The 22456-nt window shown below is 40.1% G+C and overlaps 1 protein-coding gene across 3 annotated transcripts; it reads left to right on the forward strand.

Moving 5' to 3' along the window:
- The first annotated feature begins 143 nt into the window (after positions 1-143).
- ODAD3 (outer dynein arm docking complex subunit 3) lies at positions 144-19825 on the forward strand. 3 transcript variants are annotated; one of them, XM_063294427.1, is made up of 13 exons: positions 170-599; positions 3567-3688; positions 4789-4866; positions 6253-6432; positions 9644-9745; positions 10104-10229; positions 11218-11340; positions 13172-13327; positions 15988-16148; positions 16363-16519; positions 16951-17106; positions 18207-18291; positions 19169-19825. In XM_063294427.1, exons 1-13 carry the CDS (start codon positions 518-520, stop codon positions 19297-19299), a joined length of 1659 nt encoding a protein of 552 aa, XP_063150497.1. In that variant the 5' UTR covers positions 170-517; the 3' UTR covers positions 19300-19825. The 3 variants fall into 3 exon arrangements, with proteins under 3 accessions (XP_063150499.1, XP_063150497.1, XP_063150498.1); XM_063294428.1 differs by having other exon boundaries at positions 13175-13327; XM_063294429.1 differs by lacking the exon at positions 19169-19825 and having other exon boundaries at positions 144-599; positions 16955-17106.
- Positions 19826-22456: the final 2631 nt, after the last annotated feature.

Genomic DNA, 22456 nt, shown 5'->3' on the forward strand with positions numbered 1-22456 from the left:
TGGAATGGAATGGAACAAAACGAAACATTTCCGTTTCATCCGCCTCACTTGTGGCCCGTGCAAGGAAAGTTTGACCTTTTTCCCATCATGCCCTGCAGAACTAGCTCCTTCCACCAATGAGCGCTTTGCATCGGAAGTGGTTGTCATGGAGACCAATCCAGGCGTAGGGATGCTGATGGGCAAGTGAGCGGCGGCCGCCGACAAAGGGCGTGGGGAAAGCCTGGAAGGGCGGCGGTGGTCGGGGAGCAGTAGCCTTTGTGGAAGGCAAACGGGAGAGGAGCTCTAAGAATCCTCAGGCCGAAGCACCAGTTGCTCTCAAGTGTGTCTGTATGCGTGTGACAATTTCACTTTTCTCTTCAGTGCGTCCCGTTAGCCCTCTGCACCAGAAGAATTGCCACCTGCCTCTGCCTACTGTTACCCCAGGAACCCTGTTGAACCACGCTGGTGTTTTGTCTCCCGTCCACTTAATCTTTCCAGCCCTCTGACTCTCCACACTCTCACCACCATCACCGCTGTCATGCCAGTAACACATCTGGAAGGAATAAAGCCCCCTGTTCATGAGCAGATCTCGGAGCTGCAAAGCAAGATTCAGCTTCTAGGTAAGGGGTGCTGAAAACGTGGAGGGTGAGAGGAAAAGGACAGGATGAATAGCCCCTAAGTATAAATTGCAAAACTATGTGCATTTAGAAACAAGCCTTGTTATACCCAGGGGAAGACTCCTTGCTCTTGTGAATTTCCATGGTGGAGTAAGAGTAACTAGGCCAGATAGAGAATTTATTAAAAAAAATTCCCTTCTCACCCATATGGGTGGTATATGTCTTCCTCAACCTTGGGTCCTCTACCAGAAGCCTGGGTGTTTGAGAGCTCTGCGCAGTATCTTAACTGTTCCTAGCACGGCACTTTTCTGGACAGAGACCTCTGCTGTTGTTCCTGGGATCTGTTTATATGTATATGTATATTTATATTAAATAATATTATTTAGAATTTTTGAATGTACTAAAATATACAGAACAAAGATAGAAAATAAGAAATAAAGAAAAAAGATGTAAGACGTAAGACGTAAGAAAAAGAAAAAAAATACAATTATGCCTTCCACCCTTCTCTCTATTGAGTAATTGTCATCTTAAACTTTTCCCCAACCTCTTTGTCTTTTTTAATCCCCTAGCTAGAGAATTTTTAATTGTTATACCTTATTTGCCATAACTACACATATTATGTGTTGATCATAGTTTCAGATCACTCAGCAAAAGATTTACTTCATTTACTTCATTTTGGCATTATAAATTAGATCTCAGTTACCATTCTCTTGACTGTGTGGTAGAGAAAGAAAAGATCCTTCCCCAAACCTGTGATTTAAGTCTAAAAACCTGAACTTCTTGTGAGGAGTGTAATGTCTGTGTAAAACATGTATCACTGTATTAATGCCAGAATGTGGTCCCTAGTATATAATATCCATTATTATGCATTGTTGAATGTAGTAATAATGTGTAGCTTTATGCCATGTGTTTGTGTGAATGAACATGTATGAAAGATGGAATATACGAGATCCGTTCAAAGAAGGCCAAAAAGGCGCAAAGATTTGTTCAGGAAGATTTCAGCTTATACAACATGTGGAGAATGACAACAAGCTATGGGAGATGCAGTTCTCACAAGAAAACCGTAACACAGATAGTTCCCATGTGAACTGGATCAGACAATGAAACTCTGGTGGAAAAGTACCAGGAAATATGAGAAGAGTGTCAAGCTGGGACTTTCTAGGCTTGATAGAATGGTCAAGTTTCATAGGAAAATATAAAAATGTATGGCAACTGTAGACATTTTACTATGCCTGGTAGACTTGTGAAAAAGCAAAAAAAAAAATGGAAACACATACATATGATGATACAAAGAATGTTGAAAATTAATATAGAGATGAAACCAATATTTTCTTGGGACTTCTTATTGGGACTTATGGATAGTCAATTAGAAAAGACTTGTGGAAGACTGATTTTATATATGTGGTAACTGCAGCAAGATTGTTATATGCACGAAGATGGAGAAATACTGAAATACCGACAGTGGAGGAATGGATTGTGAAGATGGCAGGACTAGCAGAGATAGCAAAACTGGTCAGGAACAAAACAATAAGTACTTTTATAAAAGACTGGAAACCTTGCTGAAAATGGAAAAAAGGTAAAATGGTGATTTCTGGATTTGACGATTGAAAAAAGATTGAATAAAGGGATGAAGGGATTTTTGTAATGTTAAGGAGGAAGGAGGGATAACAAGTTTGTATTTTCTGCATCTTTTCTCTTTTTCTCTTTTCTTGTTTCTTTATATACTTCTGTATTTGTCTTTTAGCTATGTAAAACTTAATAATTAATAAAAAACCATAAATATTTGTAAATTCCTTTTTTATTACTTAGGATGAATTGGCTGCTCACAAGTCTTAGGGTTCTTTGATCTGCTCTTCAAATTAAACACACCCAACTGTATTTAACAAGAATCTGACAATGATATGGTTTTGTATAAACATTCCCCATAAGGCTGAGAAAGACGTTGTAAGATCACATCACAGCTATACTCTTACTGTTGTTAAGTTCAATTAGACCCAGGGAAATGCTAGCTTTATCGGTGCCATTGTTTGTATTCATATAAATATTCCCATAGTATCAATAATCTAATTAAAATTAGTAATATATATTCAATTTATTTTTGCTGGAGTGTAGGATTAGTGAAGGTGACTGGGAGAGATTTCTGCCATAGCCAATGAATGATTGACTTACAGTATTATACCATACAGGGTTTCTGTTTTCTTGTATGGGAAAGTTATTTAAAAGCTCACTTGTTTTTAGACTTGAAATGTAGAGATGAATAGAAATAGTTTCAAAATCTCATTTTCTGCAGATAAAGAAAATAGAAATTCATATAGAAAGAACCTTTGTCATCCAGAGTTATTTATAAAAATAATAAAGGCGGGATAAAAATGAATGAAAGAAAGAAAGAAAGAAAGAAAAGAAAGTTACCTCTTTAATGTGAAGTTGCCCGAATTTGAAATAATTTTTTAAATAAATTGTGATTTCCTAGTGACCTCTCATGGAGCCCTAGGGTTCCATGGAACCCTGGTTGAGAAACCCTGGTCCAGATGACTCCTAGATGGAGAGTTTTCTCTGTCTCCTTGATGCTATCTAGTGGTCACCTGGATTTTACAGCCCAGATCAAAAAGTATACTTTGAACAAGGAAACTCTTTCATGCTTCTTTTCAACTATGTTGACAAATAAAATGCCCAGTATCAGCATGCCCAATGCTATAAGAGCACTAGCACTTCGACCTTGTTAAAAGTTTGCAAGAGGATCAGATGCCTTTCAGACAAACTTCTCACTTTGAATGATGTGATCTTCTGGCTTAGGAGATCCCAGAGTTGTACTTCTGATTTACAGCATTAGTTCCTTCATTTTACTGGCACATTATGCAAGTTGATTCAAAATCACCAACCTGTCCACTTGGGACTGTTTGGCCTTGTTGGATTTTTCAATGAACAGTAAGCAACTGATCAGCAGAGTGGTTTCATTTCTGCTCATTACAGAAGGTGACCGGAAAGCTTTCTATGAGAATTCCCAATGGAACATCAAGAAGAACAAGGAGTCCATTTTGCGGCTGAGGCAGGAGAATAAGAAATTGCATCAGAAGTTGGCAGACCTCCTAGCGGTGAGCTTCATGGCCTTCTCCTGCCCTCTCAGTGAGCCCTTGTTAAATCATGACCACCACCTCTTCTCCATATCTTTGCTATTGCTCCTCTTTTCTTGTGAGTACATGAGATGTAACATTGGAAAAGCAAAGTATCCCGATTCTAACCACATCTTCTCCTCTTGGTAGAATATATTTAACCTCTCTGCTTATTCCATTCAGGCTGTTCTCTTCAACTGAGTTTTCTAACAGTTTGCTATGCTTACTATCTCCTCTCTTCAGGGCAAGATGATTTTCAGTTTTGCCAGATTGAAACTCTGGCAAGTTCGTTTATCAAGCTCTGAAACTTCTGGTTTCAGTGACTATAAATGTGTGGCTGCCAGATCAGGGTGGTAAAAATCCTGGCAACCACTAGATGGCAAAGAGAGTCAGAACACAAAAACTGTTTCTTGGCATTTGAAACTTGTGTGTATTTTTCTGCCCAGATCTGGTAGCTTAATAAAGGCGAATGACTGTTCCCGTCACTTTGGGAATACTGTAGCAGCTCTTTGCCAGTATATATGTAAATAATCTCAAATGCCAAATGGTTTGTGATAAAGAAAAACAGTACGAGAGTTGCAGTGTACAAAGTTGCTGAAAATCACTTCCCTTTCCATTGTGTCTGATGGGCTTGCTTGTCACTTGGTAACACAAATGCTTCTTTCCTAAAGCTGATCTAGCAAGATGTTATTATAACTGTGTAGTGTTTTTTGGAAAATTGTATTTTAAGTCTTTTCTGTGTATCTTCTGCATTTTTAAAAGTAGGAAAGAAGGAAGGCGGGCAGGAGAGCTTTGGAAGAGTCTGTTGCTTGTGTCCCCTCATCCCTCATTTACTCCACTCATGAGCTGGCTTCAGGCATTATGTAAAGACATAATCTGATTCGTTTGTTTTTGGTTGTGCGATATATGTACCCACCCACTATGGTTTAGGATTATGTATGAACCAGACTACTAATTCTTATTCAATAAAAATTAATACCAAAAGCCAGCCAATTATGGTAGTTCTTCTTTCAAGAAATGTGGGTTTAGGTTATTTTCACATAATGCTATAATCGTTTTGGGTTGTTGTTATTTTTTTCCAGGGAGAAGAGAAAGTAATAAAGGCTGCATTCCATGAACATCCAACTGAACAAGGAGCTGTGAAAAATAAAACTGGGGAGGTAAGTGATCATTCAAACATTTCTGTACTGCATTGCATAAATGAAAACTGGAAATTGGCGGGGGGGTGGGAATACAGGAAAACAATCTGAAAGTAGAATTCTAGGCTAACCCAGGTAACATGTCTCTACTGAGTTCCACGGGACTTATATCTCGTAAGTGTGCATAGGATTCCAGCCTTAGGTTGTTCACAAAAAAAGAGCAAATCTCAGGGCTGTACAATAAAACATTATGCTTTTGGATTAGACTATAATGTGCCTGGTATTGTTTGTGACTATGTTAACTCCAAAACTCCAAGTTCCACAAACAATAGCCAGACTAAATGATATGATCATACCCCACCAATTTTAAAAGATTTGTGCTTTCAATTTGTTTCTACTTACAATTATGTGCTGATTTTAACTTTAAAAGCTCTACTTGACTAACAGCCTATTTGAAGGTCTACTTTATCCATACTTTATGAATTTGCTGACTGGCAATTTTTTTCCTCTAAATATCTTGCTTTTAGAGATGAGATGCTTTGTTTTTAAGCAAAAAAAAAGCCATTTCGGCAATGGCACTCTATTTCTAAACTACTCTTCCTAGTACAGTAGGGAGATGCCAACGCTGGCATCTTTGGGCCCTTTTGAAGTATAACAAAATATGTTATGCCGCTAGCATAAAATGAAGTCCTACACACCTCAGGCTCACATGCTTCCTCGGCTTCCAGCATGACTTGGAAGAAAAATTTAAAGGTTTTAACTCTGTTTCAGGTTACCTGCAAATAAATATTTTATTTGAACCAGGAACATTGCAGTGACTAACTATGGTTAGCTGAAAGAAACCAGCCCTGTCTTCAAACTGATTGGAATCTAATCAGAAACAGATAAATTACTTTTACAGATTAAGGAATTCATCTAGCTGTTTGTAGCATGTGGATTTATCTTACTTTTGCTATTGCTAAATATCTTGTTCTTTACATATTTTAATTTTGTTAAATGTTAAGTGAGGAAAACAAAAACTGAGGGAATGGAAAGGAAAAACTGCCTTTACTGAAACACAGAATTTTTCACATGTTTGCTCAGATGAAATAATATGTGAATACAAAATGACCTGAATACCCACAGGGAGGTTGGTATGGGACCAGTGGAAGGGCCAATAACAAAACAAGCATTGCAATGCAAGCTGTGCCCCTTTTGTACATGCTTGTGTTGTGGCACTCATTTTGACAAAACCATGGAATTCTGCAGATGCCTCTGCAACATGGGAAGGAAGATCCCTCAATTTAGGTACTTTCAAATCTATTAAAAACCATGATGTAGTCCAAATCCTCCTTTCCTTCATAAATGAACAGCCTATGCAATTGTTCAGATTCTTTTAGACCTTTTCCTTTCCTCACTGCTCTAAAGGGTGCTATTCAGATAATCAATCATCGACTATGTGAGAAAATCAATCAATTAAACAACCTGAAGCATCAAGTGGAGATGAGGAAGCTCAGGCTGGAGGAGCTGCAGACTCAATACAGTACCAAGGCACAAGAAATCAATGATATGCAAGAAATGGAAGAAGGGAACATTGAGGCAGCCAAGGTGAGACAAGCCTGAATCTCAGGGAAGGAGGAAGCCCATCTATTCCCTGAGCTTTCCTCACATGGGCTGGGGCCCCTTCCCAGTATCCAGGTAGGAGCAGTCTTTCCTCCTTGTTTAGCTGAAATAAAGGAATGTGAGGGAATGTGAGGGCAACCTTGGGGACCAGAGGAAAGAGATGCCACCTAGGGAATGATCAGATAAAAGGAAAGAGAGTCCAAGAGAGGGTGACGGTCTAAAGAAGAAACTTAGGAAACTCCCGCCCTGACCACTCAAGCAATAAATAGGGAGGACGGGGGATTTGTACTTTCAGACTTGCAAGATTCTGTTAATGTAGCCTTACAATAAAATAGAATTAGCTCATCTTGTTGTGTTTCCTGTCGGGTTTACCTGGAAGGGCTCACAAGGATTGCCATAAAACTTCAGAAGATTGTGTTGAAGGCTGCTTGGAACCCCCTCTCTTTTAGAAAAACCAGGCATAATAAGGTGTTGTGGCTGCAGTAGGATGGGAAGGCTTGAGTGCCAGGACTCTTGCCTTCCTTGTTTTCTTACAAAAGAGGGACCAAAGGATTCAGTACATGAAGGGATGCAAATGGCTTCAATCTGCTTTGGATAATCAGTCTGAGCAAAGACAGTATCTAGAGTCAATCAGTGAGCGTGAGGGTCACGCTTTAAAACAGAGGTGAGTGAGTGTGTTTTGCTCTTCCTGTACTTCCCTGACGTACAATGGTGACTAAGGGATCTCTTGTACTTTGCTGTTTTGCTATTCAGACCTTCCAGATATTATCAGATGTCAGCTGTCATTTTTGACAAGTGGCAGCTGTCCTCATGGGACAATTGGTAGTTATGGGAGGGGAGGGCTGATTTGGATTGGGACTGTGAGTAAAGAATTTTTCTTCTCTCTCTCCCTTGCTATATTTCCTAATCACCTCCTTTATTGTAGCTGTTTAACAATGAAAAAACAAGCATGCAGTTACTAATTATAAGCTTAATGTAATATGTGATTTGTTGGTTATTATTGGAAAGTTATGTAAACATACCATAAGAGGGAGGCAAAGAACAAGTCTCCTGTTGTCTCTCTCAGTTCTGCCCTTATTCTAACTATTCAATTTATATGCAAGTATTAAAAAATAGACATGATTTATGTACCCTAATTACAGATAAGCTCATCAAGGCAAAGAGAGATGAGGGGAGAAGTAGCTCAATTAGATTTCCAAGCAATCGAAAAAAACTCAGTCTCTTGGATCCTAACTATTAATTTATCCATCCATCAGGTTTCTTTGTCTTTCCATATAGTATTGATAGAGATACTATGCCTTTTCTGCTACTCAGATATAGCTCTTTACATTTTAGCCATGATGAATAAGGGCTCCAGAAAAGAACCCATAATTCAGGGATGCAATACTTGGTTTGAGTAGAAAAGATCCCTGGTTCAGTTTCTAGCATTATACCCACATAGGAGGCCATATGTTACAGGATTAAATTGGAACACAGGGTACCGTCCTAGAAGTTCATACAGGTATTTGTTTGGCATGATTAATTTATGAAGCTGTGTGGGTTTTTGTATGTGCAAAAGAAAAGCAAAATGATAATCCTAAAGAAAAAAATAGCATTTTTGAAAACAGAGGCAGAAATCCTTCAGTGGAAGTATTTGACACCCTTTTCTAAGCAGATTCATGGTGCCATTGATGAGACCATTTTCACCATCTTGGACTCTATTTTATATTTTAATATTTATATGTATTTATATTTATATTCTACTGTTTTAACAATATTTAAACTTTTATCTTTTATTGTTTGTAAACCGCCCAGAGTCATTGCGTATGAGATGGGCGGTGAAGAAATATGATAAATAAATAAATAAATAAAAATAGTTTAATAGTTTCATGTGCTTATAGTCTGGGCTTTTGCAGAGTTGGATCCAAATATTGCTGTCTTCCATTCATAATCAATTTGTTATCATGCTGGGGTTTTTAAATTAATTCTGCCTTTTTAAATTTGATAAAACCTCTTTCTGGGAGTGCCCTTTATAGTCATATCCATTGCTACTTAATATGTAATCAGACCGAAATATTGACATGATTAAATTGTTCATTAGATAATAAAAGCATCTCTTAATTATGAACCCTGACCACAAACAGATTGGTCACTCTTCTTCTGGGATGCCCAAAATAAATAAAATGCCCAACAGCATTTTACATATCACCTCAAACAATACCTGACATACAATTGAAGCTATATATATTGAAAAAAGGGAGGAGGAATAACCAGATCCCAAGTGTCCAATAAAAGGTCCTGGACTTTTACAAGATTACAGTTCACGCTATTTGCAGAACGGAATAATACAGTCTAACAAGAAAGCAACCACCATGTTCTTCTGCTTGTAAATTCCCCCAAACTCTGAAAAATATTGGGAAACTTCTCTTCAGTAGTAGTGTGATTAATGTGGACATTCCATTCCTAGACCAGGAGGCCTTGCTCACTGTCAGTCATGTCTTGGTTATCTCCCTTCTCTTGAAGACCACTTGGAAGCTACAGCTGGTCCAGAATGCAGCAGCTGGTTTTGAGTGCACTTTGGTACACCCATGTAATACTTCTACTTTGTGAGCTGCACTGGTTCCCAGTGGGCTTCCAAGTGCAACTCCAGGTGCTGGTTACTACATATAAAGCCCTTCATGCCATAGGAACAGATATTTGCAGGACCACCTGTCTCCAATAATTTATTTTCATCTCATGAGGTGTGACGGGGTAGGCACGCTCTGGGACCCTTCTATTAAACAATGATGCCTAAGAGAAGGAAGGAAGCTCGCCTTCTTCGTTGCAGCACTGCAGCATGGCACCGAATATCCCCTGAGATTCAATTGGCCCTGATCCTGCCAACCTTTTCTAAGATACTAGAGACCTGGGTCTTCCCCCAGACATTGGGCCAGGCTAATGGGTGAGCCCATATTAATATTGTGGCTGTATGTGGTTTGAGTTACTCCAGACGAGATACGTTGATTTTAAATTGTTAAATTCCACAATCTGAAAAACACTGAGAAGAAAAATTGGACTCTCTGGGGCATTGAGGCACTGTAAAGCAATTAAATTGCTCACCTTCCAGCAACTGTATAGCACCTTGCAACAGGGGCCAGTTTGAATTGGATGGAGTTTTGGAGGCTTTCCAACATCCTTGGCTCAGCTGCTATCTTATTTTGCTGCTCTTTGCATCCAGACTCTGCGAACACTGGAGAACCGCTTGGAAAAGGCCCGATTCAAGACTGAGGAGGCTGTACGCATCACCAACATGTATAAGAAGCTAAAAGCACATATGCAGGTATGATGCATTTATTCAAATAGATTATTTCAAAAGGAGGTACCCAACTCTAGCCAAATCCCCACCACCTTGGAAGGAAGAAGATACGTTTCAACCACTACTAGCATAGTGCTACTGAATTTGCAGTAACCAAAAAGCAATATAAAGGCTTTTGCTTGTGGGTTTCCTGGGGAGAGAGTGTCTAATCTTTGAATTCCTGTTAATATCTGGATTATGGACTGCTTAAGAATTGTGCGTTCTAAAGAATTTTATTATATCTCTGCAATACTAGTAACTGAGCATGGCCCATGGTGGAAAATGTGGAGCATTAAAGTTGATTGTTCCATAATTCACTCTGGAATTTTCATCCCCTTTCCAGGAGGAAAGCCTGCACTTTCAGAACAAGCTGGATACCCTGGAAGCGGAAATCTTACGCCTGCGCCATGAGCTCCAAGAACTGGAGAGTGTGAACACTGACGCACAACATGCTCGTAATGTTGCTAGGGTAGGGGATCGGATCAGCACAGTATTACATAAAAGATGAAGTATCAGCAGTGGAAGAGAATGTATTAGTGCTATGTTCAGCATCACAACCATACCTTAGGATCTAGCTCAGATAGGGGCTGTTGGTTTCTGGTTTATCCAGACTGGCCATTTTTTAATGGGCATTAGTGGCTGTAAGGGAAGATCGGAGCTGCAAACAAAGAGATGGTGGCACTTTGCCAAAGGTGTATGAGAGAAAAGGCATGGCATTTAGAAATCCAGGAGTGTGCAGGTGAATCTCAGGTGATATACCAGAATAAGTCACTGTAAGGAGATCTATCTTACAGGTTATTTATCTGCAGTCATAATTTTGCCAAATTAATTACTAATTAATTAGTTGTATATAGACACAGCGTTTCCATTTTCTATTGATTTCTTGTTTCAGGCTTTTAAATAACTTGTGATTTTTCTGGAGGCCTTTTTCGAGGAATCGTATTAGGAAATACTCTTGCTAAAAACAAATAGGAAATAACAACTGATGTGCTCCATATTCATAACAATGTGCCCAATAATAAGCTCTCTGCTTATTTGACAAATCCCTAGAAGTTTTCATTAAAGGTTCATATAGCAAATGGGGTGGATTTCCATAAGGAGATCCATACAGGTTGGGGAAAGATTAATAAGAATATAAGCAGTACCCTGCTGGATCAACCCCTGGCCCATGTGGTCCAGCAATTTGTTCTCACAGTGGCCAACCAACTGCACAAGGAAGCCCCAGTCTCCCAGAAGATGGCCTTCAGAGGCAGTCACACTGCCATCAAGGCTAATAGCCATTGATCCCCATAACTTCCATGGATTGGTCCAACCCCTTTTTAAAGGATTTTCAACTCTGGATAAACCAGTGCTATCACCACATCAGTTTATCTAATGGACCATCTCAAACAGCTTAAGAGTAGCAGAAGTATGCAGATCAGGGCAGTATGTCATGTTTGCTTCCCCTTACAATGCAGGAGCAGCTTTTGACTCAAGAAGAAACCATCTACCGAGAAAGAAAGATTCGGGATAAGAAACTGAAAGACATAAAGAAAATGACAGAAGAAAAGAGAGCGCAGAATGAACGTGCAGAAAGACGGGTAGCGTAGGATCTTTTGCTATCCATGAAGTGACTGCCTATTTTTCTTTTCACTTTGACTACTGGCCAAGGGGATGTTTTGCCTGGCATATGCATGAAGATAAAGATGTACCATATTTACCGAAAAGGAAGATGACCTTGAAGTTAAGATGCTCTTCCCCCAAATAAAATAGAAAAAATATAAATGCAGACCTGTGCAATGCCTAGATTTCTTACTTTGCCAACCTAGAATTGCCAATTCCCATTGAAATCAATCCTGTAAATATCTCACTCTTCCATAAATGTGTGGCTGAGTGACACACTTACTTATGTATATGTGCTTAAGAACCTAGTAGAAGTAACCATTTAAAAGGAAGGGCCAACCACATCAGAAACATAAAATAATTGAATAGAAACTACATACTAAAATTAATTGCCTGTAAAATAATCCACCAAGTGTTAAAAATGAGTCCTTCCTATTTATATAACCATTCTCCTTCTCACATAGAAACCACTTTCACATCAGAAAGAGACAAATGTTCACATGGACAAATTTGTCCTATTTCCAGTACTGACAGCACAAACAGGATAGGGATGAGGGAATGGGGAGCTGTCCTGGAAGGGAAGAAAAGAGAAAAAAGCTGTTAGACATTATTTTAAAAAAGGAGTTAAATTCATCAGACAAATAGAAGATATCAGCCCTACTCCTCCTAAACCAAGCTGGCTTAGCTAATCTTTCAATATATCCAAGTTTTTGGCAGCAATATCTGCAGCCATTTTCAAATCCCACTGGCTCATTTCCAACAGCACCTTTTATTCTCAGGAAATATAAAGTTTATTTATATATTTTATAAGATTTATGTATTGACCACCTCAAAACCAAGGAACTCTAGGTTGTGTACAAAGATGCAACATCCCCCCATAATGTGGGGTGGGTGGGGAGCCCTATTGGGTAAATAGATTAGATATACCAGGCATCATGACTAATATTGAGAATTTAAATCCTGAAGTCAAACTAGATAAAAAATGGTAATGATATCCCCCCACACCCTCTTTTTATTGGGACTGCAGCACACTAATTGGAGAAGTTTAACACTTCTATCACCAGTGTAAAAATCACACTAACGTGTGTTCCAATAAGTCTTCAAAACACAACCTTCCATTCGCTGAATTATATAACACTTACTAATTGCATGCAAAGTGTATTTTGCATATGTCTACTTAATTTTTATACATTTTTTGGAGCCAAGAGAAGATGTATGTATGAGGCATCAAAGTCATCCTCTGTTTTTGGAAACTCTTGTCCCTTCCCCAATATGCAGATTGGATTCATGATCTGCCCTAAACCATGGTTTGTTTTAAACATGGTTTGTTAAATATGATATAATTACTGAGTTCACACATCATCCTGTGATAAACTGTAGTTTTCAGACCACAATGGCTGGATTTACATAACATGTTAAACCAAGCAAGCCATATTATATTTTACAATACCATGTGTACCAAACCATAGTCAATCTACATTATTCACAGAATTGTACATAGCTTTTCCCAAGTAATGACGTGTTCCATTTGAAATAGTAGCATAGTGTCTTTTGAATGGACATATAGAAACTATATATTCATGTATAAACATATGTATGCATGACAGATTTCAGGCTATAGTAGACTAGAAATAGTCTTGTATTTTTAGCAGAAAACTGAGATGTTTATTATGATGCGGACTTTGGGCCCCCACTACCAAATTCTGTGCTTTAGTATGTATATACAGGAGTGGAATCAAAAAACAGTCATGAAGCAGTTACTTGTTGGTCTACAATTGTCATGTCCCATGTGTACTTTATTTGTTCCAGCAGTCCCAGAAGGATCGAATCCCCTTTGGGACAGAGGATCTGCTCAGAGAGCCTCAGTTTAAGAAATCAAACATCTTGAAAACCAGACAGGCTGTGCTCACTGCATCAGAAAACTTTGACAAAGTCCGAGCAGCCACTGGAGTCACTGAAGCAAATGTAAGAACTTTGTGTATGGTGTGTTGCAAATCCTTTGTAATCTCTTTCCAAAGTGAGGGTTTTTGGCTTCCCATTCAGTCCTCACCAACAACAGTTAGGTCTGTGTGATGACAGAAGTGAAGTCATTGTGCAGGTACGGAGAATTTGGAGTACTTGATTTTCAAAAAGAACTTGGATAGAACAGCATAACAGGCGTGGTGGAAGGGTATGGACATCTTCTTAGAAACCCTACAAGAAGAAAAGGGAAGAGCACGCTGAGAGGGTGCTGCTCTGTACATCACAAAGGGCATGTCAGACAAACAACACGAAACTCCAGAAGGAAAAGTTTTCCATGGAGCTGCTGTGGATAACAATATCATTTGGGTAATTTCTCTGATCAAAATTCTCAAGGTACTCTCATGTTAGAAAATGAAATTGGAGAGGTATCCAAAGAAAAAAGTTTTGCGGTAACAGGTGACTTAAATCAGCCTTCTTATAGCTGGATAAAAGACTGATAAGCCTTTTTAGTATCCTAGAACAGATGGAAATTTAATGGAGGGGAAATCCCCTGGACTTAATCCTAAATATCATCCACATCCTCACACAAAATGTGAGTGCTGTGGAACCATTTAAAATAGCATCGACAATGCCATCAAGTTTAATTTATGTTGAACGAAGTGACTGTTCAAAACTTAGGGGACTGGTAACACAGATATTGAAATTGAAAAGCAAGAGGTCCAATTTTTTTCTAGAATGCTCAAGGGGTTCCCGAAACACTTGAACATATGCAACAGGTGAGGAAAATTATTATTGAATCCAAGAGGATATTGCATGATTAATGAACACTGACAAATTAGAGGAGGAAAAACTCTTCAGAAATTAGAAATCTTATCCAAATGAGAACAAAACTGAATAAAACCTTGCACTAAAATGCAAACAGGTAATAAGGGAGGCCAAAAAGAGAGAACGGTCTTACACTCATACTCTGCTTGTGAAATTCCCATTGGCATCTCTTGGTCTGGTAAGAACAGAATACTGATCTAGGAAGGTCTTTAGTGTGATCCAGCATACCTATTGGGTCACATTTGCTTACAGTGTAAACAGTATCTCATGAATGGTCCTTAGACGTTCACCTTTTGAACCCCTGAACTCAAAAAAAGGAATCTCTGTTCCATATGCACAGTACCTCAAATTCAGTTGTTGGACCAATCAATAAATCAAGCCAATCCACCAGTCACCTGGAATATGCCATTCCAGAGTTTAAGCTAGCTCAGTAGGAATCAATCAAAATCAGTAGGAGAAAAATACCAGAAAATAAATCAAATTAACACACAAGATGATCCAAACTGAAATAATTTTAGCTGTCCGTCTTTTTTGTTTCTCAGAGGAGCTAATTATAAAGGTCAGTTCTGATTTGTACCCTTTCAGCCCTGTTTCGTAGCAACTCCGGCTCATTCCATGATCACTCCCTACTAAGGCACACTTGACACCAGAAATCAAGAGTTGCTTGGGGCACTCATCATTCATGTATAACTAGAAAACAGCCCTACTACTCCATGCACCAGCTGCCACTATTCTTTCATTTGGAGGTAACACATTGGGTCTTAACTTTTTCCAAGCAAATCATTTTTTTCATTGTATTGGAGGAGGAGGATTTGGATTTTTCTTATAACATTGCCCTTGCAGCATTGGAGGCTTACTTCTGCCTGGCAATGGTACTTGTCCTTGTCCATTCCCATAGACATCCACCCACTCAGTGTACTAATAAAACTAATACAGTATGATCATCTGCACCCACAGCCTGGTCATCATGTCCCCAAGTAGAATGCTGCTTAGCCAGCAGAAGGCTAAGGTTTCCAAGGAAGCTATCTCTGCACAATCCATTGTTACAAAAAGCCATGAATATAAAATCTGGATCTCTTCCATCAGAATCTGTGGCTTGTGATGGGACTGGAGTCACTGAATCCATGACAGCTGGGGATGGGAAAAAATCACAATTATGCTCCCTGGTTTATGATCTGCTCTAGCTTAAAATGTTTCATTGCCTTTCAAGGCTGAAACTTCATTGTCAAAGCCTTCATTGTCAAATATCTATGCTTTTGAACAAGACCATACACTGAAAGCTCCAGACTCTTGCAGTTTTTTCCAAGCTGCTCTGTCAAATCTCAGAGCTCAATCTCAAATGGATTTGATCTATCAAGGAAAACCACTAGATACTCAAATCAGCCAGACTAAGAAAGCCTCTTCCTGCTCCTAGATATCTTTGCATTTCTGGGTCATTAGGACCTTCCCATCTGAAATGATAAACTGAAGTGATGCCCTTTGTTGAGGTTGCTCTGGGTACTGCCCATTATCCTTCCCTTAAGCAACCTCTCTCAGAACTGTATCATATCAATGCTGCACATTGCTCCCCTTTCAATTTGGCTGCTTAAGCTGTAAGATGAAGGCCAGCCTGTTATTAAAAGCCAAATAGACCGAGGGGACTATGTTAGTCATGGAGTTTCCTTAATGTTTTTTATGAGATGAATGTGTTAGATTTCATTAATAAGATCTGCAGGCTTTCCTCAGAGGTATATAAGCATATTGTCTCTGATTTCCATGCAAAGACTAGCCTGTGGAGTAGGAAGAAGCTGGGTTGGATTCGTTGATGATGCTTTGTCAACTGTATGGTCTTGTGATAGGATGTTGTGGCCTGCTTTCTGGCGCAAGAAGAAACATTCAAACAGCTGGAGGAAATGAAGAATGAGAATGAAGTGTCCCTGGAACAGCTTAAAGAAGAAAAGGATGCATTGCTACGTGAATTAGAGCATACTAAATACTCAGGAGAGGCCCGGAAAGTGGGGTGAGTACTTCAACTTGCTTTTCTTTGGCTGTGAAATATGCGCCTGAGCAATCAGCAGCACATGCTTACCACCAGCCTGCAGAATGGTAACCTTTGTTTTCTGCTATCCAATATGAAGGAGTGTGTAGCAAGCAGCAAACTCGGCAGTGAAAGTTAGGAACTGAAATTCGTAAATTCCTTTCTGGAATCCAGCGCTATTCCTGTTTTGCTCCAGAGCTCAGAACCTGATGAAGGAGTTACATGTTCACCTACAAAAGGAAGAAAAGAGGCATGATTCAACCCAGGCTGAACTGGACAAAGTGAACCGGGTTCTGCTGAACGCCAAGGCTGGAGTGGAACAATTGGCTTCCAAAGTTCAGCACATCAAGCTGGTGAGAGTTAAACAATTACTTGCTGCAGTCACCAATTGCCTGTACCTAGGGTGGGGTCAATCCGTTTTCTAATGAAGAACTACTCTAAACTGCATGATACCAGCTGACACAAAGGTTTCCCATTTTCACTCTTTATTTAACACCCTGGCTGTTTCTCATGCCCACATTTTCAAAAGGGACAGCTGATTGCATCTTTCCATAGAAGACAGGAGGAATGAACGAGATGGAGATAGGAGAGGCTAGTGTTTGTAGCAAACACTATGAAGACTCCTAAGGTTTGTTGTCCTAATGGAAGCAGTAAGTTTTAACATAGAGCAACTAAAAAGCAATACATTTATGTCCCTGGGCAGAGTAGTTTTCTAGCACATTTCTTTATTTCCTGTTGTTCTGTGTTGGAACCCGGGCCAGTCAGCAGCTCTTCTTTTCCCTAGGAAGATGGCCGCTTTGCCTCCAAGGAGTTGGATGAGAAAGCAAGTGAGTATGTTCTTGATCTCATGGCCCAAACCGAAGAGAAATTGCTGCATTTGGCAGAATCTCTGAAGGATCAAGACAAGGCAGAGCTTCTCCAGAGAATTGAAGAAGTGGAGGTGAGTCCAGATCAGTCTGAAGAGCAAGATAGATTTATCTTCTCTTAATAATGTATTTGGCTAGACATCACTGTTTTATAGGAACCCTTTACAGTTATTTGCTCCCCAATTTACCAAGTAGTGAAATTCTAAAAGCAACACTCCCAAGGTTTAGTTTCTTTTGAATGAGACGGTATTGGATTTGTGGTATCCTTTGCGATGTTTTTTCTATTTACAAATGCCCAAACAAAGCACTTTTCCTGCAGGCTTCTTCAGAAGTTCATGCTGGTCAGTGACTGTAGTAAAGATACTACAGCAGTTGGCAGGACTTTTAATGGCACTCTCTGGCTATACGCATGATTCATGTAATTCTAGATAGAAGCAGGTCCTTGGCCTGTTCTTGGCCTGCCCAAGTTCAGATTGAAATCTCTTCACCAACAAGAAAGCCTTCCAGTTTTGAAGGACAATTTTTATTAAACCTCGTGCCCCATTAGGTGGCATTTCGAGTATCTTTCATGCAAACTCCAAATGTAAAAAATTGGCTGTGTTTGCATAACATATTTCATATGCATTCACCCCAGCTTCCATGAAACAGTGAACCATAAATTGATCAAATGGACTAGTTTGCACAACATATTAAGCTACAAAAGCAAACTAAGATTAGAAGTAATCAAGTTTAGTATGTTATGCAAATGCAGCTGCTAGATCTTTTACTGACCTAGTTAAGCATCTTTTGTGATCAGCCAGTAGATGATATTTTTGTGATAGGCTAGATGTTTTAATTCCACATTATAAAAGGAAAGCTAACACCAAATGAAAGTGGTCATCCTAGGAAGTACATGGCTGATGAAGAATTTTAATTTTGCTTTTTAGCTCAAAACTCAATTATCTTACCCAGTAATATATTAATAGCTCCTTCTTTCCTACTCTCACTTGTTTGAATGGGGTGTGCTATACAGTTTCATGAGCTGCTGTTCCTCTGAACTAGCTCTATTAATTTGGGGAGAAAAATGTAGATCCGAACTGTTGAGCTATCAGCTTTGCTAGCCTCTACCTCAGTGCACCAGTGGTTGCTGCCCTCCCCCATGTCTACAATCTAAAGTCCAGTTGTGTTGTTGCAGTTTCATGCTAAGCTTGAGAGGAGGTTGCCTGCCTTCAACACCAGAGTGAAACTGCCCATGGCGCAGAAGCCGGATATGTATTATGGTGAGTAAGCAAGTCTTGGCAGGGATTAGAAGGTCTGTGTAGCCACAGAACAGAAACCATACAGTATGTCCAGGGAGATCTTTCCATGGAGAATTATCTCTGTTGCCCTTTCAGTGTCTCTGTATCTAAGGATTCAACAGGTGCTGGGAGTTCAGAATCAAGTCTTATCCAGCAGTTGCAGTTACTGTTTTCCAATGACTCTGGACCGTTTGTGGACTTAGTTATGCCATGATTCCGTGGAACTACTTTCTGAGACTTTCAGTACTTTTTTAAAGCATAAGCTGCTTGCCTTTATGGCTGTTAAGATAGGCTTGCAAACAAAAGAGAGAAGTTTCATTTATTTTATTTATATATTTAATATAATTGTTGACTACCCTAATCTTACCACTTTGGATGGTGTAATTTTCAGTGCTGAGAGTGGTACTTTAGCATTTCTTTCTGGCTTTTCCATAATGTGAAAAAATTGTCATAAATTTTGCAAAACAACAGATCATATGTATTTTATATAAGGTACACAGGGTGCAACTTTCAGCTTGTTTTTAATCTGGAAATTGATTGTCCAGATTTCTCAGTCTTGCACCAGTTGGAGGTGATCTCTGATAATTTGCCTTTATGACTCCTGTGTAAGTACCAGTCTTCTCTTTGTAGAACCCTAGTGGCCTTGAACTCATGGCTTTGGTTGTGCAGACACATTATCTCCCTTGGTTATAATACAGCTATGAAGTTCTGGTCTTTTGACTGTGGCCTTTGTTTTATGGCAGACTTTTACCACCCATGTAGAGTTAGTGTACCATATTCTCCTGTCATGGTGGATAATGATCCTTGGCTTATGGGACTGTGAGCATGCCCCACCAATACATTTTTGGTCTCTTCACAGATGAGGAGGACAGTGGGGAGGAGGATGCTGATGTGGTGACAAGGGCAGCCCTGAAGCGTCAATCTCAGCAGATCATTGAGGCCAAGACCAAACGTCGCACTCGCTACAGAAAGAAGGATGGGAAGCTGTGATTACATCCTATGTAGCCCTACCTTCCTTAGATCCTGCTGTGCTTCAGTGTCCTTGGCTATTAAAAGTGCCTCCTAGTTACTGGTCTCCCACGTGAGCCAGTCCAACACTTTATTTCCATCAGTTCTGCAGAACTCAGGAAGAAAAATGCCCCATTTGTGGATCTGTTCTGCCTCCCTGCACAGAATACACAGGACCTCAATGAGCTGAAGCCAGTGCCTAGCCCATTTCCCTGCCTTTTACCTCTCAGCTGTATGAGAAGTGTGGGTTCATCTGTGGAGATGTGACCTTGAGGCTTCTGAAGGAGAGAAAGAAAATGTATCTAGTTCCCCTCTGAAATAATACAGATTATTTCTCAGAATTTGTAAAATTGTACACAAGTGTACCCGCTAAGCCTAAATCTGATTCTGACACCCACCCTCCAACTTTCTATCACAAGGGTGGGTGTCAGAGCAAGTGACTCTCTGTGTAGATTAGATCACTCTTTGTTTGCTGTGTATGATGCAATAAACCCTGTTCAGGCTGAAATTGCCCGTATGTTGTCTGCCTCTCCCAAGATAAAAAAGATTGCATTAGAGCTGTTGTCAGTGCCCCAAAGGCCATTGCTACAGATGGCTCTGAAACCATTAATAAATCTGCATAGGAATATTGTCCTATGAAATTGGGAGGAAAGTGTTTAGATCAGCTACCTTCTGGAACATATGTTTGATGTTTCTTTAACTCTGTCTATGCAATTTCCTCCTGCTCTGTCTCAGGAAAACACTTCAATCTAGGTTTGCCAGCCACAATTGTTAATCAATCCCTTTCATATAAAAAGCAGAGGATGGAGTTTCATTTTTAACTTTACAAAATGCATGCATGAGATGATGTGAATTCTTTCGTTTTCCCTGCTATAATTCCTCGTTGCCCAGGCATCTTTCTTCCACCCCAGTTCCAATTCCAAAATAACCAAAAACCAAGGTTGTTTCAAATGATACTGTTAAGCAAAGTACAACAGGGTAGTAGAAAGGAATCCATTTTGATGTAAAATTTGGATGGTCAGTTCTATGTGAACAGACGTCTAAGCACCAAACAATGCTGCCAGAGTTTATTTATTTGCTTGTTTATCAAATTTGTCACCGCCCATCTCCTCCAACTGGAGGGACTCTGGGCGGTTTACAACACAGAATAAATATACAATAAAAACTCAAATAAATACACAGTAAAATTCCAATAAAATCCCATTAAAACCAAAACAATTTCCTAACTACCCCAGTTCGTAAAATCCAGATGGCTATGATCTCTTCAACCATCATGTAGGAGGGGCACTTCAAGGCACCAGCCAACCCCAAGTATGTCGATTCTCCTCCCTGCCCCAAGCCCCGTGGCAGAGCCAGGCCTTCAACTTCCTCCGGAAGGCTAGGAGCGATGGGGCTAATCTCACCTCCGGGGGCAGGATGATCCAAAGGGCGGGCGCTACTACTGAGAAGGCCCACCTCCTGGACCCCGCCAGATGGAATTCTCTTACTGACGGGGTCTGCAGCATGCCCTCTTTGCATGAGCGGGTGGGACGGGCTGATGATACGGGGAAGAGGCGGTCCCTCAGGTAACCCGGTCCCATGCCATGTAGGGCTTTAAAGGTGATAACCAACACCTTGAATTGGACCTGGAAGCAAACTAGTATCCAATGCAGCTCACGTAGCAAAGGTGTTATGTGCGCCCTTCTAGGGGCGCCAAAAATAGCCTGTGCAGCTGCATTCTGGACCAGCAGAAGCTTCTGGAGGAAGCTGAAGTTTGGTTTTTAATATTTTAAAAACTAGGGCCATTGTGATGAGTAACACTAGCAGCCTGAATAGGTCAACCTGCAGCCCACATGCAATCTGTAGAGCAACAGGGAGCCTTGCCTATTCTTCTCACTGGCCTGTGGATCAGAATAATTCTTTAACAAACAGGAAATGGACTGCGGGTTTCCCATTCCTATTAATGGCAGGAAACAGGTGTTATATTCTGCATCAACTAGCTAGAAGGAACAAGGTAGTTGGTTTCCCACTAATGATGATGGCAGCAAGGAACCAGGGATCTGCAATACCATTTCAAGGAAAAAGGAAGCCTTGGCTTTCCCCTTCCTTCTCCGGATGACTCTGCTTCAGTTTAGAGGGTGTGGGAAGGAAGAGGTACCTGGTGAGTGATGTGAGTGAAAGGCTGCAATCCTTTCCATTCCTGGAATGGGCTTACAGTTTATTTAGCCTTCCCTTTCAGTGCTGCAAAGACTGCCTGCCTTTGACATAAGACAGATTATACCCAGCTTTCCCTGCTGACAAGTTCTCAAGGCAACTACTCAAATCTTAACAAATCCGAATAAAGTAAGTTACAAATATAAATTAAAATGTACACTAACACTGATACTAAGATCGAATAATACCTGTTGAAATGGTTTGCCGATTTGCTGAACGCTGACAGTATGGGGCCAAACAGAATCCACAAGGGAATGCATTCCATAGCCTGAGAACAGCACAGAAGAAGGTCCTTTCCTGCATGCCAGGTAGATGAGCTCCTGATAGCAGGTCATCTTCAAAAGGCCTTTCCTCCTGATTTCAGTTGTCAGGCAGGTTGGAAATGGGAAAAGTGGTCCCTCTGGTTGTCATTTGGAGCACTAAATTGTGCCTAAAGAGCAATTGGCAACCAGCGGAGGTGGTTTCTGTAAAGACATAATTCCGTTACTTTGCATGACTTAGCAGTAGCCTACTTACTATATTTTGCATCAGTTGTAATCTCCAGACCCTTTTCAAGAGTCCAGAAGCTTCGTGCAGAATACATTGTAATAGTCAGGGCATGGATCAATTGTTTACAAATCCAACCAAATCAAGAGGAATCACAGTTGGAGTACCAGGCATAATTGTGGAAAAGCACTCCTTCCCATAGCCATCACCTGTGAATCCAGTAATAGTTGGGGATTAAGGGGATTAACATTTTTTTTTCTGAAAAAGTTCAAAAGCAGATTGAATTTCGGTTCCCAAATCTAATTTTCTGTTACTAACAGCACCTCCATCTTGTCTAGCCTATTACTGGATGAAGTTGGATGGTAAGTGCAATAGAGTAGGGTGTCACTGGCGTCCAGCAAACTGATGACATCCTGTTCCAATTCTCTGGATAATTTGCCTAAGCAATTTCATGTAGCAG

The sequence above is a fragment of the Candoia aspera genome, chromosome 2, assembly GCF_035149785.1.
Source record: "Candoia aspera isolate rCanAsp1 chromosome 2, rCanAsp1.hap2, whole genome shotgun sequence".
NCBI lineage: Eukaryota > Metazoa > Chordata > Lepidosauria > Squamata > Boidae > Candoia > Candoia aspera.